The 23,533-nt window shown below is 42.5% G+C and overlaps 1 protein-coding gene across 1 annotated transcript in view; it reads left to right on the forward strand.

The window, feature by feature from the left end:
• Nucleotides 1-23,533, forward strand: part of SLC4A5 (solute carrier family 4 member 5) — a 176,365-nt gene that overhangs the window by 111,395 nt on the left and 41,437 nt on the right. Inside the window, exons 8-14 of the mRNA XM_063932112.1 lie at nucleotides 2,063-2,118; nucleotides 3,567-3,724; nucleotides 8,127-8,214; nucleotides 8,556-8,710; nucleotides 8,883-9,032; nucleotides 12,325-12,499; nucleotides 18,789-18,922. Of these exons, the coding sequence (XP_063788182.1) occupies nucleotides 2,063-2,118; nucleotides 3,567-3,724; nucleotides 8,127-8,214; nucleotides 8,556-8,710; nucleotides 8,883-9,032; nucleotides 12,325-12,499; nucleotides 18,789-18,922 (916 nt within the window). The remainder of the gene's footprint in view (nucleotides 1-2,062; nucleotides 2,119-3,566; nucleotides 3,725-8,126; nucleotides 8,215-8,555; nucleotides 8,711-8,882; nucleotides 9,033-12,324; nucleotides 12,500-18,788; nucleotides 18,923-23,533) is intronic.

Below are 23,533 nucleotides of genomic sequence, written 5' to 3' on the forward strand. Positions count from 1 at the left end.
TACTCATATAAAAGGAAATATAAACAGAGATCACTTGAACTATTTCATAATATACAAGTGATGCTAAATTGTGTATAAACTCATTTACATCTGTGACTCCTGATGTCCTCACTTTATTGTTTATTAAGGTGAGGAGACCGTAGCTCAGCTGCCACATTCCTTTATATGGTGACAGAATTACTAATACCCCTTTCAGATTAAAAAGCCGGATCGCACCTGAGATTTTGTACACGGGTCCAACCCGGATGTGACCTGGCTGAGACTCCTTTCAGACAGGCAGCTGGACCTGGCTTATTCCCAGGATGGTGACGTCACTGCACACAGGTCCAACGCGGTGCATGGAGAGGAGACCATCTCCAAGCGCCGGCTCTGCTGTAAACAGGTCCCAGGTTGGATCTACTCGGGTTACCCATTTATACTGAGCCTTACCTGGGTCCTTCCTGGGAAAAAACCCTCCTCGTTAGCAGGGCTGGATTTCCAGGTCACTGGACCCGGGTGGAGCCATTTCAACTGACAAAAACCCCAGGTTGATGCGTGCTGACGTGCAATATCCCAGGATTTTGATATTAGTGGAAAAGGGGTATTAGTAACAGTGCACCAGCCCAGAGCAGGCAGCCCCCAGGTCTCAGCTAATGCTTTTTAGATAAATGCTGCATCTACATACTGTACTATTGTGCACTTTTAGGTGCACTCCATGGAATGTAATAAAACTGCCCAATGTCTTTTCACTCTCGTTTAATAACTGCATTTTTAGAGAATAACTAAAAAGGTTTGTTTAATGAAACCTGGTAGTAAAGTAGTGGTAGATTGAGATTCGGCTTAATGTGGCCTTTCTTTTGTGTGTCTGGTAAAAAATGTCAGACTCTCAGCACATGGCTAGGCACTCTCAGCGGGTGTAGTATGTTATGCCGGCGGTCGGGCTCCCGGTGGCCAGCATACCGGCACCGGAATCCCGACCGCCGGCATACTGACAGCTGGGTGAGCGCAAATGAGCCCCTTGTGGGATCGCTGCACTCGTCACGCTGCGGGCACGGTGGCGTGCTACATGTGCCACGCTATCTATTCTCCCTCTGGGGGGGGCGTGGACCCCCAAGAGGGAGAAAAGCTGTAGGTATGCCGGCGGTCGGGATTCCATCGCCGGTATGCTGGTCATCGGAAGCCCGGCCGCCGGCAAACTGAAGACCACCCCTCTCAGCAAATGGCCAGGCACACTTGTGACTTCTAGGTCACACAGTCATTACAGTGGAGGGAGTCATGCAGCCTAATATCTTTCTGTTGCACTATCCAGGCATATTGGTGCAAAAACAAAGCCAGTTTTCTGTGCTCAATGAATGCACTAAATGATGACTCATGTGAAACCAGTCAGTGTGAGCGGGCTTATTGAAGATAGACAGGCTGAACACGGTGTGCCTGTGTCTAGGGATGACCATCGGTGTGGTTGCCATTGATGGTTACAATCGATGGCAATATGAAAAGTAATCATCGATGGCTGCCAACTATGCAGTGGATGACCATCAATGGTTTCCATAACTGATAGTCATCCCTGTTCTTTCACTGACTGTCCCGCGGGCCAATCAGAACACAGGGTGGGTGTTCCTGGGTGCCAGGGAATGGCACCTTGTTAAAAAAAATTGGTTGTGCCTTGCCATCAATAGTGGGAAACCATCTGGGTCTCCCCCATCGATGGCAAATGTATTCTACATCAGCCCTAAACCATCATCAATGTCCGATGACCATTCCTACCTGTGTCCTGTGCGTGCTGCGGCTGCTGATCCGCAGGTAAGGAGGCCAGCACATATGTTACATACAACTTGACATGTATGTTTTTTATATGTGCTGGCCGGCTCCCCCTCAGTCTTTGGTCAGCGCTGCAGCCGAGGGACAGCAGCCACCGCTGGTGTACATTAAAGACTTGGGAGATCCAGAACTAAAGTGAAGTGGGGTATGCATTAGAGCAAGATTTGTTTTTTGTTTATTGTATATATTGTATTGTACTTAGTATGAAAGATAAATAAAGATGGCATTTAGGCTAACATTTCTTGTTTGTATTTTTACACCCTAGATCATGCACAAAGCAGGAGTATGAATGACATTTCCGATGCCCCAAGCACAGACCAGGTAACAAGCTGTGAATGCTATTAATGAACCTGAAGAGATGTAAGAGTGCCCAGGAAAGCCACAGAACTCAGAGCCACAGAATACACGCAGACCCAAGCAATATAAGAATGTATGCCACACTCGGGCTGCATCTCTTCCGGTATTGAGTATGTTAGTGTGGTCTGAAGATAACCACATACTGTACCTAGGGCCTAATTCAGACCTGATTGCTGGGCTGCTAATTTGCTGTCCTGCGATCAGATAGTCGCCGCCCAAGGGGAGTGTAAATTCGCCCGTGCAAGTGTGCTATCGCATGTGTACGCCATGCGAAACTTACCCTCAGTCAGCAGACAGCTGCAAATCCGTTCGCACATCACTCACCATCGAATGGTTTTTCCAGTGTGTGCAGTCTGTGCGCAGCCCAGGACTTACTCCTACAGTACGAAGAGAACAGGCTGATCGGGGCCGGAGCTGACGTTACACACCCTCCCAGAAAACGCTTGGGAACGCCTGCGTTTTTCCTGACACTCCCAGAAAACGGCCAGTTACCACCCAAAATGCTCTCTTCTTGTCAATCAGCTTGCGAATGGCTGTGCGATCGAAATTTTTGCATCGCTGTTTGCCGACACGCGTGCGCATTGTGGTGCATACGCATGCACAGTCAGTCGATAATCGCCCGCTGTGCAAGAACACACAGCAGCGATCAGGTCTGAATCGGGCCCCTAGTCTGGTAGTGTATATAATGCTATATGCCCAGTATGATTTTATAATTTCAATAGCATCTTCATCAAGCATTGGGCTCATATGTCTGCTGTACAGATGTAGCCATGCTCAGCTTTACTGTGATGTGGCATACTGCAACATGGCTTGTTGCATGGCATGCCAGGCTGGAACTCTTTGCAGCCAGCAATAACTCCATTAATTCCTAAGGCAATGAATGGAGCGTTCACCGGCTGCGAAAAGTCACAGCCCGGTGTGCCATGCAGCATGCCGCATCGCAGCAAGATGAGCATGGCTACATCTGTATGCGCTGCTATATCAGGCCAATTGCTCTCTTTGGGGCTGATGTAGAGGGAGCACGATGCTAATTTTCTAACATAGGGGCAGATTTATTAAGCCAGGTGAAATGATAAAGTGGATGGTGATAAAGTACCAGCCAATCAGCTCTTAACCGTCATTTTTCAAACCCAGCCTGTAACGTTAGTTAGGATATGATTGGCTGGCACTTTATCACCTTCCACTTTATCACTTCACCAGGCTTAATAAATCTGCCCCATAGTCCTCTTAATTCGTTAAAGAACAAGGATTGGATTCACTGATCCTAGTGAGTTCTCATTAATATACTATCATATTGGTTGCCTCTACTGGGTATAGGCAATGTTCTTTAATATCAAATCTTAATAATACACAATGTTTGAGTGGTCATTAACAAGATCTCCAATGTAACTTGTTCTACTTTGTCTTCCCAGCTTAGAAATAAATTTATAAAGAAGATCCCCAGGGATGCAGAGGCTTCTAATGTTCTGGTGGGAGAGGTGGACTTCTTAGACAAACCTTTTGTAGCATTTGTACGACTGGTCCAGTCCATAATGCTGGGAGGTATGACGGAGGTCCCAGTGCCCACCAGGTAAAGTCTAATATTGTGTGTATGGAGTCACTCAGACCTCCCACTTTCCATAAAATCCCCCTAAATGCACCCAGATTCCAATTTGACATACTGTAAAGTGCACCACATATCCTAATGCGTGATGGCATGGAGCAGGTAGTATATCAGAAAGACTGTGTAGGACATGGAATGTGACCGAACAGCATAAACTCACCGTCTGGGCAATCAGCATGTCACTCAATGTATCACTGTGGCATGGAAGGGGTTAAGGTTTTTGGGGGGAGGAACGTAAAGAAGACGTTGCTGGTTTGTGACTGGTTGGACTGAAAATAGGGGCTGGTCTGACACACATATACAGTAGGATTCAGATACACTTCATTCTGCCTCTTTTCAGTTTTTTCGTTGCCCACCTTCCCGCCCTGGGGAGAGGTTTTTGTTACCTCATTTGGGTTAATTGTGTCGGCTTTTGGTGGCCGGTTCTGAACGGTTAGTTTAAGTTAACTTAGGAGGTTAATGTTAGTAAGTTCGGGTGAACTTTTGAGGTAATTTTATACTTTTATAATTTATTTATGGGCACCAATGTACCAGGTGGGCCCATATGATATTTGCTAAACATATGTGATATTGGGGCCGGTGGCCCAATTTTTTAGCCCATAGGGGCGGAGTGTACCTCCGTCCTTACAACTGGTGTGGTGGTCAGGGGTAGTGGCAGGAGTTCGACCCCTAGCCATGGAGCTTGGATTTCCGATGTTAGGGATGGAGGATGGAGGCAGGAGGCCGATCCCTGAACATCTGGGGCAGAAGGCCCTCTAACACATATGCTTGTTATTGTTAATTTTGTCATATAATTTTGATTTTCAGGAACTGTTCACCCATGTTAGGTTTATCATGCCTAAACGCTCTTCTCCCCGCCACCTTAGTTAGAGAGGGAATTCTGCATTTTAGTTTTTAGTTTTAGAATTAATAGTCTAAGCTGTCCCCTTTCTCACCAAATTACGGTTGTTGTGTCTTTATTTATTAGATAAGTGGGCTTGAGTGATGTGCGAATGCATCTGACGTGTGAAGTTTATGAAGGCTTTAACAAAAGGCATGCCAAGCTGCCATTTGTCCATCACCTGCAGCCTAGTATGTAAACTACATACATTTGAAGCCCACAATTCATTTCTAAACCAGACGAAAAGCATTTCTGCTTAGTTTTCTTGTAAAATGAATTGTGAAGTGCTTCCCTCTTTCGATTGCTGACTCTCTGAAGAATGGGGCAGATTTATCAAAGCTTGGAGAGAGATAAAGTGTAGAGAGATAACCACCCACTAACTGTCATTCTTAAAACACAGCCTGTAAACTAACAGGAGCTCATTGGTTGTTACTAGAGATGAGCGGGTTTGGTTTTACTCGGATTTACTCGGAATTACCCGAATCTCCTTATTGGCTCAAGGACGTCACGTGTTTTGGTAAGCCAATAAGAAAAATCCAGAAAAAAAGAACTTGCGATAATTCTGGTGTTAAGAACGGAGTAAATCCGAACCCGCTCATCTCTAGTTGTTACGTTGGGGTCTATGTACTAAGCTTTGCAGAAAGGTAAAGTGGACGTAGATAAAAGGGTCTATGCACTAAGCCTTGGAGAGAGATAGAGATAATGTACCAACCAACCAGCTTCTAACTGTCATTTTTCAAATGCAGCCTGTGACATGGCAGCTAGGAGCCGATTGGCTGGTACTTTATCTCCATCCACTTTACCTCCATCCAAGGCTTAGTAAAAAGACCCCAAAGTACCAGCCAATCAGCTTCTAATTGCAATGTCACAGGCTGTGTTTGAAAAATGACAGTTAGGAGCCGGCTGGTACTTTATGGGGTGTATGCAATTAGTTCCGATTACATTTCGGAGCTAATGAATTTGCCCACTCGTATTCATTTAGGGACTTTTTTTGCAGTTTTGAAGGCATTTTCGCCAATGCCTTTTCATCTTCTTTTATTAAGTGAAAAGGAATTGGCGAAAAATGCCTCAATATCTGCGAAAATGGCCCGCATTTTGACGGAAAACAAGTGGATTCGCTGATCCACGTGTTTTCCGCCCCTGTCACATTTTTCGCCTAGGCAAAAATATTGCATAGGGCGAATCTCCATTCGCCCTAAAAATAGCGAAATAGCTCAGTTTTTTCACCTACGCGAAAAAACTGAGCTAATTGCATACACCCCTATATCCGTCCATTTTATTTCTCTCCAAATCTTAGTACATACATAGACCCCTTTATCTCCTTCCAAGCTTTGATAAATTTGCTCCAGTGCCTCTAACCATCTCTGTTGTTAATGTTATCTGTAATTTGTACTCCTCACTCCTTGCTGTCAATAGTCAAATGTCTATGCCATAGAAATGTGATTTAAAGCATGTTAACTGTGTTGGAATTATAACTTAAATATCTCTGTGTAAAGCATCACATTTATAGCTATAAAGCTGACACGGTTAACATGTTTTAAATCACATTACTACCACATCGCCATTGTCCCGTCGACATTACGCTATCAACATTTTCGCTGCCAACAGCAAAAATGTCAACAATTTAGCTACATCCCAAATGTACAATTGATGTAAATAATAATATTATTAAATCATGAGCTGTTCATAAATAAAATAAACTTCATTTTTAGTAAGAGTTACTATTTTTGATTGACAAAATGTATACTGTATTTGCATAAAATATCCCAAAAAAATAGACATAGGACATTCCATCTGAGTGCACCAGTCACTGCACAGCTAAAATACTATGCCGCAAGCTATAAATCATTCATACATTATATTACATCACTAGACATATGTTACTATAATATAATAAATATTGGGGGAATAACTGGGGGAGGGGGGTTGGGAATTACGGGTGTGCCATTCTTGACCGGCGGTCAGGAGATCGGCAGTCAGCATACCGATGCTGGGGTACCGGCAGTGGAATCCCAGGAGAGGGGGCAAGCGCAACAAGCCCCTTGTGGGCTGACTCCACTCACCACGCTGCGGGCTTGATGGAAAACTGCGGTCGCCACGGGTTCTATTCCAACTCTATGGGTGTCATGGACACCCACGAGTGGGAATAGTCCCTGTTGGTTGGCATGCCGACCGTCAGGATTGTGAGGAGGTGGGATATAGGCGGAGGTTATGTGACCGTCTGTCTCCTGACCGCCGGTCACATGAATACATCTCGGAAATACGGTATGCCCTAAATACAAACAAATTCTTGGAAGCACCTTAATAAATAAAAGAGTCTGTATCAACGGAGGCTCCTACTTATGTTTCGTAGGGAGGCTGCCACTAACTCCATGCCCTGAGAGGAGAGCAGACAGCCAACTTACACAATGGATTCCACAGATGTCGGGACCGGTGCATGGGCAGACACCATGGTGCAACTGCACATGCACATACCCTTAACTTCTATGGACTGCACAGACTGCAGCCCATAGAAGCCGAATTGGGCTGCGCGAAAAGGCAGGGAGTGACTTCCTACAGGAAGCTAGCTCTCTGCTTATTGCAGCCCGGTCTGGCAGTCCCGGAGGGAGGAAACACCTCCCAATGGGACTGCCTTGTATGTCTATAACTGACAGGCAGAACTTCCAATAGGAAGTCACTGCCAGTCACAGTGAAGCCAGTGCATTCACGGACTGCATCTGGCTCACTGACTCTGAGCAGGGTGGCAGATTTTACCTGGGTAAAATCCGCTACTTGTCTGTGTTCTATTTTTCTCTGCTGTTAAAGAGCCTCTATTTTTTCCAAATTGTAAAACACAGCGGAATAAACAGTATTAACACTATCAATTGCAAAGCAGGATTTCTAGAGGGGGGTTTCCTAATGCAATCTTCAAATATCCCACTCTGCGAAATATGGAATACAGTATAGATGATCTATAGTATAGGCTAAATCAAATATATTTCAATAAAATAAATAAGATAAGTGGTCAGGAAAAGGTTAAACATACTATAATAAATAAATGCACAAACATTATAGAACCAGTACTGCACTTTCTAAACACACATTCTCCAACCTCATGGTAAGGCACCTGTCTCTTCTTACTGGTAGCTACTCTTTGGTCCAGTGCACGGAATGAGGGCTCAGAACCACACACACAGCAAACTTAATAGAAAAAACTGCTACCACTGGGCATGATGTGGCAGTGACTTTAGTAATTGTATTACATACCATTGGTATTGTTGTCATAATTTGGCACTTGCCAAGAGGAGGAGGGTTTCCGGGCAACCGGAACACCCCCCCCCCCCCCCAGCGTTTGCCTATGGCTATATAAATAAATGGGAATATACACTATGCAGTATATTTGTTGTATATGTCATGCCTTAGTATAATTTTGTCATTATGTTAATTTGTCATTGTATAAGAGTGAACACCTACAAGTCCTCTGATATTTGTATTATTTATTACAACCAGATTTATATTTATTTTACTGGGTCCAATGGGAAAAGTCAAGTCCTACATTGAAATTGGAAGAGCGATTGCGACCTTGATGGTGGACGATGTAAGTGAATACAGTTACATACTACAGTAGTAAAGATTCTGAATAAAAGTTACCCATTAATCTAAGCTAGCACCAAGTGTAGTGCATTTATGACCTTCAAACCGCAAAATGTATTTTGGAAATGGGATTTTTTTTTCTTAGGCTCGTGGCATTACAGCCAAACCAATGACATATAACATTAACCCAATACGTAATTTCCTACAAGCACTGATATACAATGTTATTAAGAGAATGACTCTTCACTAAGTTGAATGTACCTTTATTACTGTACAGAATATTATTATATTATTATTATTATTATTATTATTATTAGAGTAAAACACGTTATGCCTGTATTCTAGCTATTTAGTGATGTTGCGTACAAAGCGAGAGATCGGGAGGATCTGATTGCAGGAATAGATGAGTTTTTGGATGAAGTAATTGTCCTTCCACCTGGAGAATGGGATCCTACCATTAGAATAGAGCCTCCCAAAAAGATCCCATCAGCAGATCAGAGGTGGGTGTCCTGTGAAGCGTGTCCGTACATAAATGTGCAGAGGAAAAAAATGGAGGACATCCCAGGAAATGCCTGCAAGTGGCTGTGTTCCTTGCTTCAGGAATAGAGTTCTGCTGCATGTAGCTATATATCTATGTTCTTTGGGTCTCTCAAACATCCTCTACTCCTGCAGGAAATCTGTTTTCTCTGTGAATGAGGCAGGACAAATGAATGGATCAGCTGGGGGAGGTGGAGGAGGAGGTGGAAGTGGCGGAGGCGGAAGTGAAGAGGGGGAGATGCCTTGCGCCCATGAGATTGGAGAAGAGCTTTCATGGACTGGCAGGTGAGCAAATGATAGGTTGAAATGAGTGTGAATGTGTAGCAGAATATCCCACATTTAGATAATCAACTAATCTTCTCAAAACTGTGGGGTAAATTTACTAAGGTGGGAATTTTTTTAGAACTGGTGATGTTGCCCATAGCAACCAGATTCTATCTATTATCTTCTAGAAGCAGCTAGATAAATGTTAAGTAGAATCTAATTGGTTGCTATGGGCAACATCACCAGTTCTAAAAAAAACTCCCACCTTAGTAAATTTACCTCTGTGTGTCTAAACAGTAATCATACTTTGTAAATGATATGGTAGATTCCATTCAGCGCTGTGTTTAATAAACCCTCCAATTCTTCTTTACAATGAGTATGACTCAAATATACTCATGAAAAAATAAGCAAAACAAATACAATAGTGACATAATAATAATAATAATAATAATAATAATAATAATAATAATAATAATAATACAGGTTGAGTATCCCTTATCCAAAATGCTTGGGACCAGAGGTATTTTGGATATGGGATTTTTCCGTATTTTGGAATAATTGCATACCATAATGAGATATCATGGTGATGGGACCTAAGTCTAAGCACAGAATGCATTTATGTTACATTTACACCTTACACACACAGCCTGAAGGTCATTTTAGCCAATATTTTTAATAACTTTGTGCATTAAACAAAGTGTGTCTACATTCACACAATTCATTATGTTTCATATACACCTTATACACACAGCCTTAAGGTCATTTAATACAATATTTTTAATAACTTTGTGTATTAAACAAAGTTTGTGTACATTGAGCCATCAGAAAACAAAGGTTTCACTATCTCACTCTCACTCAAAAAAGTCTGTATTTCGGAATATTCCGTATTTCTGAATATTTGGATATGGGATACTTAACCTGTAATAATAATAATAATAATAATAATAATAATATCTTTATTATCATTAACAAACACCAAGGGATGTTAACAAAAATAATCAAGAAAAACCATATCACATAACATAGACATAGACGTGCAGCAAGTTACATTTCAAGACCTAAAATTGAGACATTTTGACAATTTAACATACTGTATGTACTGCGCTCTGAAAGAAGCTGTTATGCAGCCTCTTTGAGTGTAAATAAACAGCCCTAAAGCATCTATTTGATGGCAATCTTGAAAAGATTGAGTAGTTAGGATGACTAGAATCCCCCAAAATGGCCATAGATTTCTTAAGGATCTTCTTTTCATATAGCTCATAAATACCGGGCAACCTGACACCGATTACTATACCCGCTGTCCTAACCACCCGATCTAGGGCCTTTCATTCTGCAACAGTACAATTTCCGTATCATACGGCAATCCCGTTGGTCAGTACACTCTCCATAACACTACGATAAAAATTTAACACAGTCCCGTTACACTAGCAGATTTTAATTTCCTCAAGAAAAAAAGACGTTTCTGCGCCTTCTTTATCAAGAAATTTGAATTTAAAGACCAAGACGGAGAATTTGAAATAAAAATTCCTAAAAATGTAAAAGACTCCACCTGCTCAATACCTTTTCCATCCAAAAGAACAGGTAACTTTGGGGCACTGTTTCATTTCCTAAAATCAATTATCATCTCCTTAGTTTTAGATGTGTTTAAAATTAAACTATTCACCCTGCTCCACTCTAATAAACTAATAACCTCTTTTCTGTATGCAGTCTCATTCTGGTTGCTTATTAAACCCACAATAGCAGTATCAACCGTAAACGTAACAATTTTTACCAAATCTGATGTAGACTCACAGTCGTGGGTAAATAATGAATCTAGTAGTGGGCTAAGACACATCCCTGTGGAACACCTACATTCAACACCACTTCCCCCAAGTTTAAACCCCCGAATTTAACAACCCGAGGCCTATCCAACAGAAAGTTGAGCAACCATTTACAAGTAAAACTGTTTAGGCCCAACCTGGACAACTTAAAAACTAAAGAATTGGGCACAGTGGTATTGAAGGCGGAACTAAAATCAACAAATAAAATTCATATATAGGTGTTCTTTCCTTCTAAATGTGTGTGTATCTGATGTAACAAAGTCAGTGCAGCATCATCCGTGATCTATTTGCCCTGTAGGCAAATTGAAAAGGTTCAAAGCTCATCGAAAAGTGAGCCTTAATGTGACCCAGCACCAAACGTTCAAAACATTTCATTATCAAAGAAGTTAGGGCTATTGGTCTATAATCATTGAAACTTTTTGGTACTCCACACTTTGGAATCGTAGTAGTTGCCTTGAAACTGCTTGGAACTAAGCAGTAAGCTAATGATAAATTCAAAATTAACGTAAACATCCCACTTAGCTGTTCACAACATTCTTTAATAACTTTACCCTGAATGCCATCCAGACCGGCAGCCCTACCAGGCACCACAGAACGCAAACACCGCCGAACTGTCCATTTATCAAGCACCAGGTAGTCCTCTTCTGACCTTGTCTCCAATACCAGGTCATTTAATTTACTTTCCTCACTAAACGTGGAATAATAATAATAATAATAATAATAATAATAAGTTAAATTTAAATGTGAGGGTTCCACCCTAGTGTATCAGTAAAGAAAAAGTGTATTATGTCTCTAAACAGGGAATAATAGCTATAATGAGTACCCTTATTTTATATTAACTGTAATCAGAAGCTTATCATTAAATCATTTGCATTGCAAAGAATTCCCAACAGAGAACTCAAAAAGTTGCACAACCCAACATGAAAAATAGGACAAATAGTGCAGTAACATTTTTTAATAGTTAAAAAGCTTCTTTACTATTTTGCGCTCAAAATTATAATGTTAAAAAACAGCATGTCAAATAAACCAACAGAGATACCATTGCCCATTAGATTATATTCATATCAGAAGATCATTTGAACAAAGGCATTTCAATTATAAGCAATGGAAGAAAGTCCTCAGAGTCCTCAGGATAATAGCTCAGATGGTTTCTCCACCTCTATTGGGGGGTGGGGGGATAGGGGGAGATTTATCAAAGCTTGGAGTGAGATAAATTACCAACCAATCAGCTCCTGTCATACCCCAAGGGGTAAATTTACTAAAGCTTCTATAAAAGAAAATGTTGGTGATGGTGATGTTGCCCAAAGCAACCAGTCAGATTCTGACTATTATTTTGTAGAATGCAATAGAGAAATGATAGCTAGAATCTGATTGGTTGCTCTGGGCAACAGGAACACTTTTCGGAGTCTCGCCATAATGACAGCATTACATACTTCTATTCACAATTTTGTGCTCAAGAGGAATCTCACTAAGCCCAATGATTTTCCCCCTAGGTTCTGTGGAGGACTTTATCTGGACATTAAGAGGAAGCTGCCATGGTTTCTGAGTGATTTCTATGAAGCCTTCCACATCCAGTCCATTTCTGCCATTCTCTTCATTTACCTCGGCTGCATAACAAATGCTATTACATTTGGGGGACTGCTGGGCGATGCGACAGACAACTATCAGGTACAGTATAAATAAAAAGCATTGTTTGAGTTTACACTAAAAAAAAACTAACAACATAAAACAGCACTAAACAAATAAAAATAAAAAGTGAAATAAATCAGTTAGTCATATGTAACATACAATTTAGATAGGCAAGCTCTTATTCTCCTACTTTAATATTAAAATACATACAGGTGTACATAGGCACAGGAAAGGCCCTTTAGTCAATTAAAAGAAAATATATAAATGAAGCCAATATAATGTAAAATCTAAAACCATTTATGAATACTATTCATTCTTAGCTGGGCATACACTATACAATTATCTGGCAGACCATCTGTCCAATCTGACTGGTGCGAATGAAAATCTGGTAATGGATGAGAGTAAATGACAATCGACAATTTGCTCCCAAATACTGGAAAATTGACAAAAATGTAGTCAGGCAAATTGGTTAAATCCGTGATTTAACCAATTTGTCTGAACAACTGCTTTTGTCCATTTTCTAATGTTTAGGTGCATATGGTCGATTGTCATTAGCTCTCATCCCTTACCAGATTTCCATGAGGAGAAAGTTTTGGGTAAGGTTTGCGATAAGCTAATGTCAGATTGTGTTGCAGAAACACTGGAAGCTACACCGGGTCCAGGGTGTACCTTACTAGCAGTATCATGTAACAGTCAACAGGGATCTCCTGAAGGAGAGCAATTAGGAAAGAATCACCCTTTCTCTGCTAACTGTGAATTTTGGGAGGACAATATGGGAAAGGTACATCTAGTTATCCTCCTGTCGTAGTCACAGGACAATTGCTGGGGGTGACTCCAATTCTCCACACCAGTATGTACTGCTAGCTTAGAGATCTAGATAGCAATAGAGGGGTAGAAGGAGTGGGGGCTGTAGCTTAAGTTTCAGTTTCTGAAAAAGAACAGAGCCTGAGACTCAATAATGTGATCAGGGCAGGCTGGAGTCCTGCTCTGTAAACTATCTTGTGTATCAGACACAAGGGGTAAATTTACTAAGGTGGGAGTTTTTAGAACTGGTGATGTTGCTCATAGCACCCAATAAGAGTCTACTTACCATTTATCTAGCTGCTTTTAGAAGATAATAGATATAATCTCATTGGTTGCTAAAGGCAACATCACCAGTTCTAAAAAAAACCTCCCACCTTAGTAAATTTACCTCAAAGTCTCAGAACTGTGCACCTACAGCAAGGTCTCCCCTTCAACGCCCGTGACTGAAGACCACCGGTGCGTATCCACCACGCAGGACCCACTAGCAGGGGCACCAATAGGGGGTGGGGTACTACTTTCATGGGCCTGGCCCATTGCAGGGGCCCCGTCCGGGTCAGCTGCTGCTAAGTTTTGTAGCCATGAGGAATATGTATTTGTTTTATCATATGGGAGGAGGTAGAGTCCCACATTTCCCAACAGGTTACCCCTACAACACTTTAAACAGATAGAAAAGAATACTTCATTACGGCATATATTTATAAATATATAATTTGATATTGACTTTCTGTTTGGGTAATTTTCATGTAATCCAGTTTAAATAATTGTTCTCATAGCGCATTCAGACATCATGGTGACCTGTTTAACTGTATTCCTAATAATGTTTACTAAGACCAATAAATACTCTCTTGCTAACAACAGCAGGTGTAAGTAATGGTCACAGACTGTTCCAGGATAGGTCTGATTCAGTAATGGAAGCGGTTTTCTGGTCATTTTGCTATGTGAATGTTAGAAAGGTTCTGGTGCCATCTTGTGGTTGCATGTAAGACTTAGGCTTCTATAAATGAGGCCTGTAACATGCATATACATAGCTGTTTCTGCATGGGTTAGGCAGTTTTTAGGATCAGAGCAATTGCTGTGTGTACGGGGCATCAATTTTAATTGGTGGGGCTACCACAAGCCTTAAAATGACAATGATTATTTTCAATGGCCATAATAAGTGTAAACCACTTTAACCCTATCGGAAGAGCATTGCTTCTGATCTCTCCATGGCAGCCTCCATGCTTCTCAGCTCCTGGTTTATGGCCGCACTGGGTAAGAGCAAGCAGTAAATATACTTGCCTACATTTTCTGTCCAGAGAGGAGACGCTGCTGTCCGCTTCAGGAAGCGGGGCTAAGCTATCACGTCATTAGGCCCCGTCTCTGCCCTGAGTCAAATAGCGCAATTCGCGGGTCAGTGTGTAGGGGGCACAGCTAAATGTCACATTTTGCTCTACCCCTTCCGTCTGGTGCCGCAATTCCAGTTATTTTCTGCACATACTGCCTGCTTCACTAGTGGGAGATACAGCTACTCTTCGATGGGTGTGGGGAACTACACATAAAATCAGGAGGCCTATATCACTTTACTGCAAACCATTTGGAGCCATTGTCCCAGCAAGGAAGTTCTGCTAAATAAGCCTGAAAAATTATTCCTTATTGCCGTGATATATGGAGTTAAGAAATTATAATTTTCATGGCCCCTCTGCCACCAATGATAAATTGACCCCTTACACTTAAGCACTTTCCAATATTTTATTCCTATAATAATTTTAACAGGAAGAAGTAAAAGCTTACTGTGTTTATTCTTTGGGGTAATGTGATAATGGAATAAATACGGCTACATGCATCATCGCTTGAAGAGTGATAAAATGGAGAGAGATAAAGTACCAGCCAATCATCTTGTAACTATCATTTTTCAAACACAGCTTGTTACATGGCAGTTAGGAGCTGATTGGCTGGTACATTTTCTCTCTCATTTTATCACTCTCCAAGTGATGATGCATGTAGCCCTCAGTCTTAGCTCCTGTTATTATCTCTATGTTTCTTATCTCACACCCGGTTAGTGACACTTATTTTTATTGACATATAGCACCTGTTCTCTATTTAAAAAGTTTCATTACTTGCCTAGAATTCCAAGTTGATACAAGATGCATGGTAGCTTCCACACTCTGGATAATTGCTTGGATGCCTATTATATCCGTTTATGTAAATATTTCACTGATTTCTTCTTGTTTCTAATACTAGTCACTGCATAGTTGCCTGCTTTTTTCTCTCCTCTCCAGGAGAAGCCTGGAGAGCAGACGCAGCAGATCACTTTGGGGGTCGGGGATGGACTGCCATGTCATTAGGCACCGCCCCCAAAATGGGGAAATGTTCACAATTCACTTGGCCGCGGGTAGGGGACAGGGCTAAATTATGTGATTCATCTCTCTCTGCCCCGCCCCCTTCAGACTGTTGCTGCATTTTCAGAGGGTAATTCGCAGCAGCAAATGTGTTAGCAGTTGGACAAAACCATGTGCACTGCAGGGGTGGGGGGGGAGGGGGGCAGATATAACATGTGCAGAGAGAATTAGATTTGGGTGGGTTATTTTGTTTCTGTGCAGGGTAAATACCGGTTGCTTTATTTTTACACTGCAATTTAGATTTCAGTGTGAACATACCCTACCTAAATCTAACTCTCTCTGCACATGTTAAATCTGCCCCCCCCCCCCCCCCCCCCCCCTGCAGTGCACATGGTTCTGCCCAACTGCTAACAAATTTGTTTCTGACTCTGAATTAGGCCCTCAGTGCTTTTATCTCCATCCTGTCCGCTTTACTTGGAAGCAGGCCGGATGTGGGAGAGTCACCTACACTTCCGTGGCTGAGGGGGACTACCCGAAAAAATCATTAGTCTCTCGCAGCTTCCAGGAGAGTAGACAAGTATGAGTTACTGTGTACCCCTGAGTACCCCTCACAAAAACACTATTGTTATCCTAAATCCTCATTAATTTACAGCATTGCCATAATAATTGTGTATTTGACTTTGCACCAGTCATAATGGTAACTTTACGCAAGATAATTCGGTTTTTGACAGGATTAATTGTCTGTATCTGTATCTCTGTAATTCTAAATAATGATACATTTTTTCACAGCAATAACTATTCAGATCTTAGGAAGTCTGCAAGTTGGATTTTATCTGACGGCATATCATTTATATTCTGTCCTCTTATAAATCACTTTAGTCCTGATATCATTTGGCGTTTAAGTCTCAATGAAGTGGCGGTGTTTGCAAATATAATATGCTGAAGGTATCTTTATAATAATCAAGAGAGACATGCAGGGGCGTTTTAAGAGAGGAGGGTACCCGCGTGCAGCCCCCTCTTCTCCGGCAGTAGTACACTTTGTCATAGAACTTCCATGACAATGCATACATGCTAGTAAACACACAATTCCTTGTGTGAATACTTTGTTGCTATCATTTTGTAATAAAATATATAATTAAAGTTGTAACAATTATAGCTAACACTACCAAGTGCAGGGGGCAGTGTTGTTAATTGTTAATGAGTTCTCATTTTTCATTGCTCAAGTATTTCTTTCTTGGCCATGACTGCTTGACAAGTAGGCAAATTGATATGTAAGGGCAGATTATTAAACCTTCAAAGAGTGAAGAAGTTGCCATGCAGATGTGTCCTTTTATAATGGTGCGCATGTGAATCCCGGCACAACGGTAGCCATGTGTACGCATGCTCCCCCAGCCCATTGAATATGCATTCCAAACCCATTGCCTTTGCACTGCCACGATGCCTACGCATTGATCCAGCAAACGCAGCCAAGATATAGAGAACTCATCTGTAGTAAGCAATCAGCTACTACCTATTTTTTTACAGACTTGATCAATGCTAGCTTGAAGCTGATTGATTGATTGATTGATTGATTGATTGATTGATTGCTATGGGCAACTTCTCCAATTGTCCACTTTTTAAAGGTTTAATACATTCCCTCCAACAGACTCCCGGTACAATAAGCACAGATTTGTAATAACACAATAGGGCTAGTAGCATTGCTAACTACCTAACAGGAATTAACTTGGCCATGTGAAAACAGGATTCAGTAGGTTTGTTAAAGAACTTTTTCTTGACGCACGTTTCGCATCATTTTGCTTTGTCAAAACCTGTAGAGGCGAAGGTCCAGTAGAATGTGGCTGTTGTTACATTACATTGCATAATAATAATGTGATAATACAATGGCATATACTACTATTGAGTGCCAAATTTGCCAAGATGAGTTTGGGATGTTCTACTGCAAACAAACTACATCCTCACAGTCTATAACTGGCACTAGACCCCTGCAGAGGGCACTGCCATATAATTTGTAACACCTCCCCCTCTTGGTTGTTTAATAATAAAAACACATACTAAAAATCTAATGATTTATAGTTCTATAATTCAAATCTCTATAGGAAACCACAAGGTCTGTATGCCTAATATATATATATATATATATATATATAGATATATATAGATATATATAGATATATATATATATATAGATATATATATATATATATATAGGGGTAACAGTGACTGACAGTGTTTAAGATATTGATTATTTATAAAGAAGGCTTAAAAGTATGGAGAGTGATGATAAAAATAAAAATTCCTTAATATTACTTTATATAAGATGAGGTAAAGCCATTTTTTTAAAAAGTATATATAACAAGTATATATACTCTTGGCAAGTGCATGCATCACCGGGGACAACAGAGAGGGATTCTGGAGGATTCCTCTCCATAAAATTGGTTGTTTTCAGGCAATATGCTGCAAATATTTAAAGATAAGTAGGCCCTTAAGGGAGATGAGGGGTAAATGCTTTAATAGTGTGCATTAAACTGAAGGGCTTTTATGGGACCAAGGAAAGTATGTAGGGGTTACAATACATAAACAGAATTTTCTGATGATGTTGGGGCTAATTAATAATGGGGATTATGAAGGTAATTATTGTAAAGTGGTTAATGATTTTGAGTACATTGAATGGGGTTGTTATGATGATGCAGAAGTAGTTAATAGTTTTTTTAGGAAGGGTTCTTTATTGATGAGGGAATAATATTATAATATTATAAGGTGATCAAAAATGCTGTATTGCATGGCAGTCACACTCCTCTGCATTATACGGTAGTCCCCAGTGATCTCTGTATTGTATAGGGGCCACCGATACTCTCTATATTATATGGTAGTCACTAATAAACTCTGTATTGTATGGCAGTCACTGATGCGCTCTGTATTATATGGTGGCAACTGTGATGTTCTCTGCATTAAATGATGGTCATTGTGATGTTCTTTGCATTATATGGCGGTCACTGTGATGTTATGTGGTGGTCATATAGGTAGCGGGTGACTACTATCCACTTGGGGTGGGTGTTTGCTCCAGGTGTCAGAAAGCCTAGCTTCACCCCTGACTCCAACAAATACTGAACTCACAGTTCAACAGATATGGTGTTGCTATTACATTCTCATGCTTTTTTCACATTTTTGTTGCTGCAATAATAACCTGATGTATTTTTACATTTCAGGGTGTGATGGAAAGCTTTCTTGGTACCGCAATGACAGGCTCTGTGTTTTGTATGTTTGCTGGACAGCCCCTTATCATCCTGAGTAGCACTGGACCTATTCTTGTCTTTGAAAAGCTCCTGTTTGATTTCAGCAAGTGAGTTGTGCTCCTGAAAGTAGTCCTGATATCTACCATTAACTTCATAAAATGTCACTGCTATATTGATCAATACAAAGGGGAATATTTATCAAATCATTGTGAAAGATAAAGTACCAACCAATCAGCTCCTAACTGTCATGTTACAGGCTGTGTTTAACATGCCAGAAAGGAGCTGATTGTTGGTAATTTATATCTATCTAGTAAACACAGAGATGCAATAAACCTCATATAGTCTGAGGGTTGTCCGTAACATAAACTATAACATCTTAACACTTAATTATAATAAATAAAGACACGGAGACTGGAATTTGGCAGAAATTGTTAGCTATTTATTTAAGTGAACAATTAACTGTGAATAATTAAACTAAAGTATGGTGGCCAGAAAGAACGGCTAAACAACCCTATCCCATAGATAACTATCTTATAAAAAAGAACTGACGTAAACCTTCCAACAAACAAGTAGGTATCCGCTCAACCTCCATCCTGACTACCCACCCGTGAAGGTGATGAGGCTGCCCCCGTGAAGGCGGTCCAGCAGATGTAACCCAGTCAGTGAAGGAGAGCGCACCTAAAAATCAACCACCAAACTACCTCCAATCCACTCTTTAATACAACAAATGTTAACTTGCCGTTCTTTCCCGCCACAACCAAACCGTGACAAACCACAGCACGAAAATAGCCAACGCAACAACATAAAGCAAACACCACCATTAGGGAGGGAGGGTGAGACGACAAAAGCAGAAGAGGCTGACCCAGCCCCTTTCTCAGGCTTAAGAACCCATTCCACCTACCAGAGCCGGCCCTAGCCAATTTGATGCCCTAGGCAAAATTTTGTCTGGTGCCCCCTAGCTCCGCCGCTAGTTCTGCATCTGTACCTGCAACGCTCAGGTAGTGGGGCCCACCGGGGGGTTACCCTGTGGGCCAGTTCAACTCTGCACAATGCCACACAGTAATGACCATAATACATATAATTCCACACAGTAAAGGAACCTTACACATATGCCCCACATTAGTAATGCCCATAATACACATAATGCCATACAGTAATGCACCTTACACATATGCCCCACATTAGTAATGCCCATAATACACATATACTGCCATAGATACTGCCACACTTGCTGGTTATACAAAAAGATCAGTATCAAACATGTAGAAAATGTCCATTCTCTTCACTATTCAGTGTGTTTGCTGGTGTCTGTTACTCCCGTTAACTGCATGCCCTTTACTTTATACTGTGGGAGCTAAATGCTCTGCCCTCCAGTCTGATTTGTCCAAAAGTCACACTGCACTGATGTTTCATATAGAAATAGCACAACGCAACTTACTGACCACGTTACAGTGCTAGATGGCAAGGGAATTTTACGGTATGGACTGACTAGGAAATAAAGTGTGGGGAGAACACTGCCCATGTTATGTCCTTGCAGACACCTGGGGTTTGCACAGGGATAAGGGACACACACAGGATGGCAGGGTCCCCCTCCCCCATGTGCACAAGCAGTATAGGTGATGTCAGGTTTCTGTGAAGCAGCCTTCCAAAATACACGTGTTATCATAAGAAGCCATCCAGTAATAACCTTATATAGTCAGTAAAAATGTCACAGGTCCAGGAATTGCATTTACTGGGCTTCTGCTGTCTGTCTGAGGTCTCACAAGTCAGGGGCATTCAAGCATGTCAGAGGGAGTTTAAGGCACAGTGTGCATTTTTTTGGACAAATGTAAACAGCAGTGTATACAAGTACTGATTGAATACATTTGGAAAGTAACAGTTAGTTTGCGGACTGTCCCTCTCAGCATGAGATGCTGCAGGGACATGCTTGGATGCCCCTAGACATGCTTGAATGCCCTAGGCAAATGCCTAGCCTGCCTATAGCTAAGGCCGGCTCTGCCACCTACCCCCAACATTCATTCCTATTGGCTAACAATAAAACTCCCATAATGCCTTACCGTCCTGCCCCCAGACTAGCTGAGGTTTAACCCACTCCTCTCCTATTCTGTCAATTCGTTCTCCTAAACCTCATATAGTCTGAGGATTGTCCGTAACATAAACTATAACATCTTAACACTTAATTATAATAAATAAAGACACGGAGACTGGAATTTGGCAGAAATTGTTAGTGGTATGTAAGTATGGTGGCCAGAAAGAGCGGCTAAACAACCCTATCCCATAGATAACTATCTTATAAAAAAGAACTGACGTAAACCTTCCAACAAACAAATAGGTATCCGCTCAACCTCCATCCTGACTACCCACCCATGAAGGTGATGAGGCTGCCCCCGTGAAGGCGGTCCAGCAGATGTAACCCAGTCAGCGAAGGAGAGCGCACCTAAAAATCAACCACCAAACGACCTCCAATCCACTCTTTAATACAACAAATGTTAACTTGACGTTCTTTCCCGCCAACAGCGAAGTTCTGTTCCACAGAAACTACGCCCTGCCACCATACCCCTAACCTACCGAACCAACCACCGAAAACAGATCCTCCAAAAACATAGATTGTCCCTGTCCTGTCAAGTGCACACCATCAGGTCTAAACAAGTAGAAGTCAAGAAACTTGATCCGCTGATGCCAAACCACAGCACCGCCATGGGCCACCACAAACTTAGCCACCGCGGCATTCACCTTCCGGCGAGCCACATCGATCGCCCGATAATCCACCACTCCACGCCAACACAACCGCGGCACTAAGACCAGATAAGCCTACAGCCTGGCCAAGCGCCCGAAATCACTTGCAGATCCTGAATAATGGCCAATCGAAGATTCACTGCCTTCCTCCTACCTAGGTCGTTCCCTCCTAAGTGAATCACCAACAGTTTGGGGATGCCAAACCGCCGAACCTGCTCCATAAGCTTCGCTTTCAGGTCATGCCAAAGCATACCACGAACACCTATCCACCGCACCTCATCCGAACCCACAAAGCAAGGAGCCCCTTCCGCAGCCAGAAACTCGGCTGCCCAATAAACATAGGAATGGCCAATCACCCACACATCACACACATCCATCCGCCAACCTAAAAGGGGAAAAACAGATAAACAAATGTGAATATGGGAGACAAAACCAAACCCAGCCCAGAACAGGAACCAACTATCAGAACGAGGATCTGCCAAAAAGAAAAAATTGAATAGAGGACTATAACTTCCCTCTTGAACAAGCTTCAGGCCAATCGAAGCAACAGAAAGACACAAAAGGAAAAAACAAAATAACAAAAAAGGGGAGGGGGGAGGTTAGAGCCGGGAGGAGAGGGGGGGGGGGGGGGGTTTGGGGGGAACACAGAAAAGCTCGGCTGGAGGTGAAACGTAAAAACCTGCTGAGGAACTTGTAATTAGATGCCAATTAGCTGAATTGAATAAATTAAGCCAAATCAGTTCGTCAGTTCAGGCAAAAAATCGCGAAGCACTCCAGACCCCCACTGCCAGCAGTGGCGAGTAGCTAGCCATCCGAGTAGGGAGGACAGGGGAGACAAACAATACAGTACGAACACACTGAACTGAACCACACAACGTAGTAACACAAACAACATGTTAGTAGAACAAACTCGCTTACGCAACAACGGGCCGAATGTAACGCTTATAAGCCGCAGACTTCCAGCGGCCCAAAGCCTTAATTTCATCCACAGCGCGCCCTGCAGATGCTGCGGAAGTGGCGGCCCCTATTCTAAAGGAATGGGAACCAAAGTCCCTAGGCGAGAGGCCCAAACTGGACAGGCAGCGCCGCATCATCCATGTAAACTGGTACTTCGTCAATGGCGACCCGTCGTAATGCAGGAGCCAAGACCCCTCAGACGAGGGCCTGACCTCCGCATACCGACCAGCCAATGCCACCGGACAACAGTCCCCACCACCCCATGGTGTCAAAGTGAGCCAATGCCCTCTACCCGTCTGATCAGTTTTTGATAACATCCGCGCGCCGCATAAAGGCCTCGGTTTTCTTAGAAGCCGCAACCAGCTCAGAAACCCTGAATGCACCATGGAACGCCATGGAAAAGGCCAGCTGAAACAGGAGCGTTTCAAAACGGGAGTCCGCCACCCCCGCCACCGCCCCTAAGAGGGAAGAAAGCAGGGACGCATCAATAGGGCGTCGGCCATCGGGAGGCACCGGAGCCGAACGCGCCCAACCTCTAAGCGCCCTTGCCAGCAGGAAACCCTTCGGAAAATCCGGCATACCCTTCAATTTAGAATAAAAGGATATCCCGGCGAGGTACCGAGACACCACGGCCCTCGATCTCCCCGTTACGAAGAGTTGCCAAACGAAGTCTAGAAACAAGCTCTGGACCCCTCTTACATCTAGGCCCTTTGTCACGGGAAAAGTCTTCCCACTCCTTCCAAGCCCTACGGTATCCAGCGAGAGTGGACGGAGCCAAAGACAGCTCTGCTAGCCCTTCCAATCCGCCATGATGACCTGCCAAACATAAGAAGGGCAGGGCAAACCTACCGAATCAGCCTCCGGGGCCAACAAACGGAACCTATCCCACTGCCCCCTGGACAATGCGTCGGCGATCCCATTATCTACCCCGGGGACGTGTTGCGCCCGAAACAGAATATTGCAGCGCAAACAGGTTAGCACGAGCTGTGACAACACTCGGAGGACCCGCAGGGCCTTAGCCCTTT

This window comes from Pseudophryne corroboree, chromosome 6 (assembly GCF_028390025.1).
Source record: "Pseudophryne corroboree isolate aPseCor3 chromosome 6, aPseCor3.hap2, whole genome shotgun sequence".
NCBI classification, from domain to species: domain Eukaryota; kingdom Metazoa; phylum Chordata; class Amphibia; order Anura; family Myobatrachidae; genus Pseudophryne; species Pseudophryne corroboree.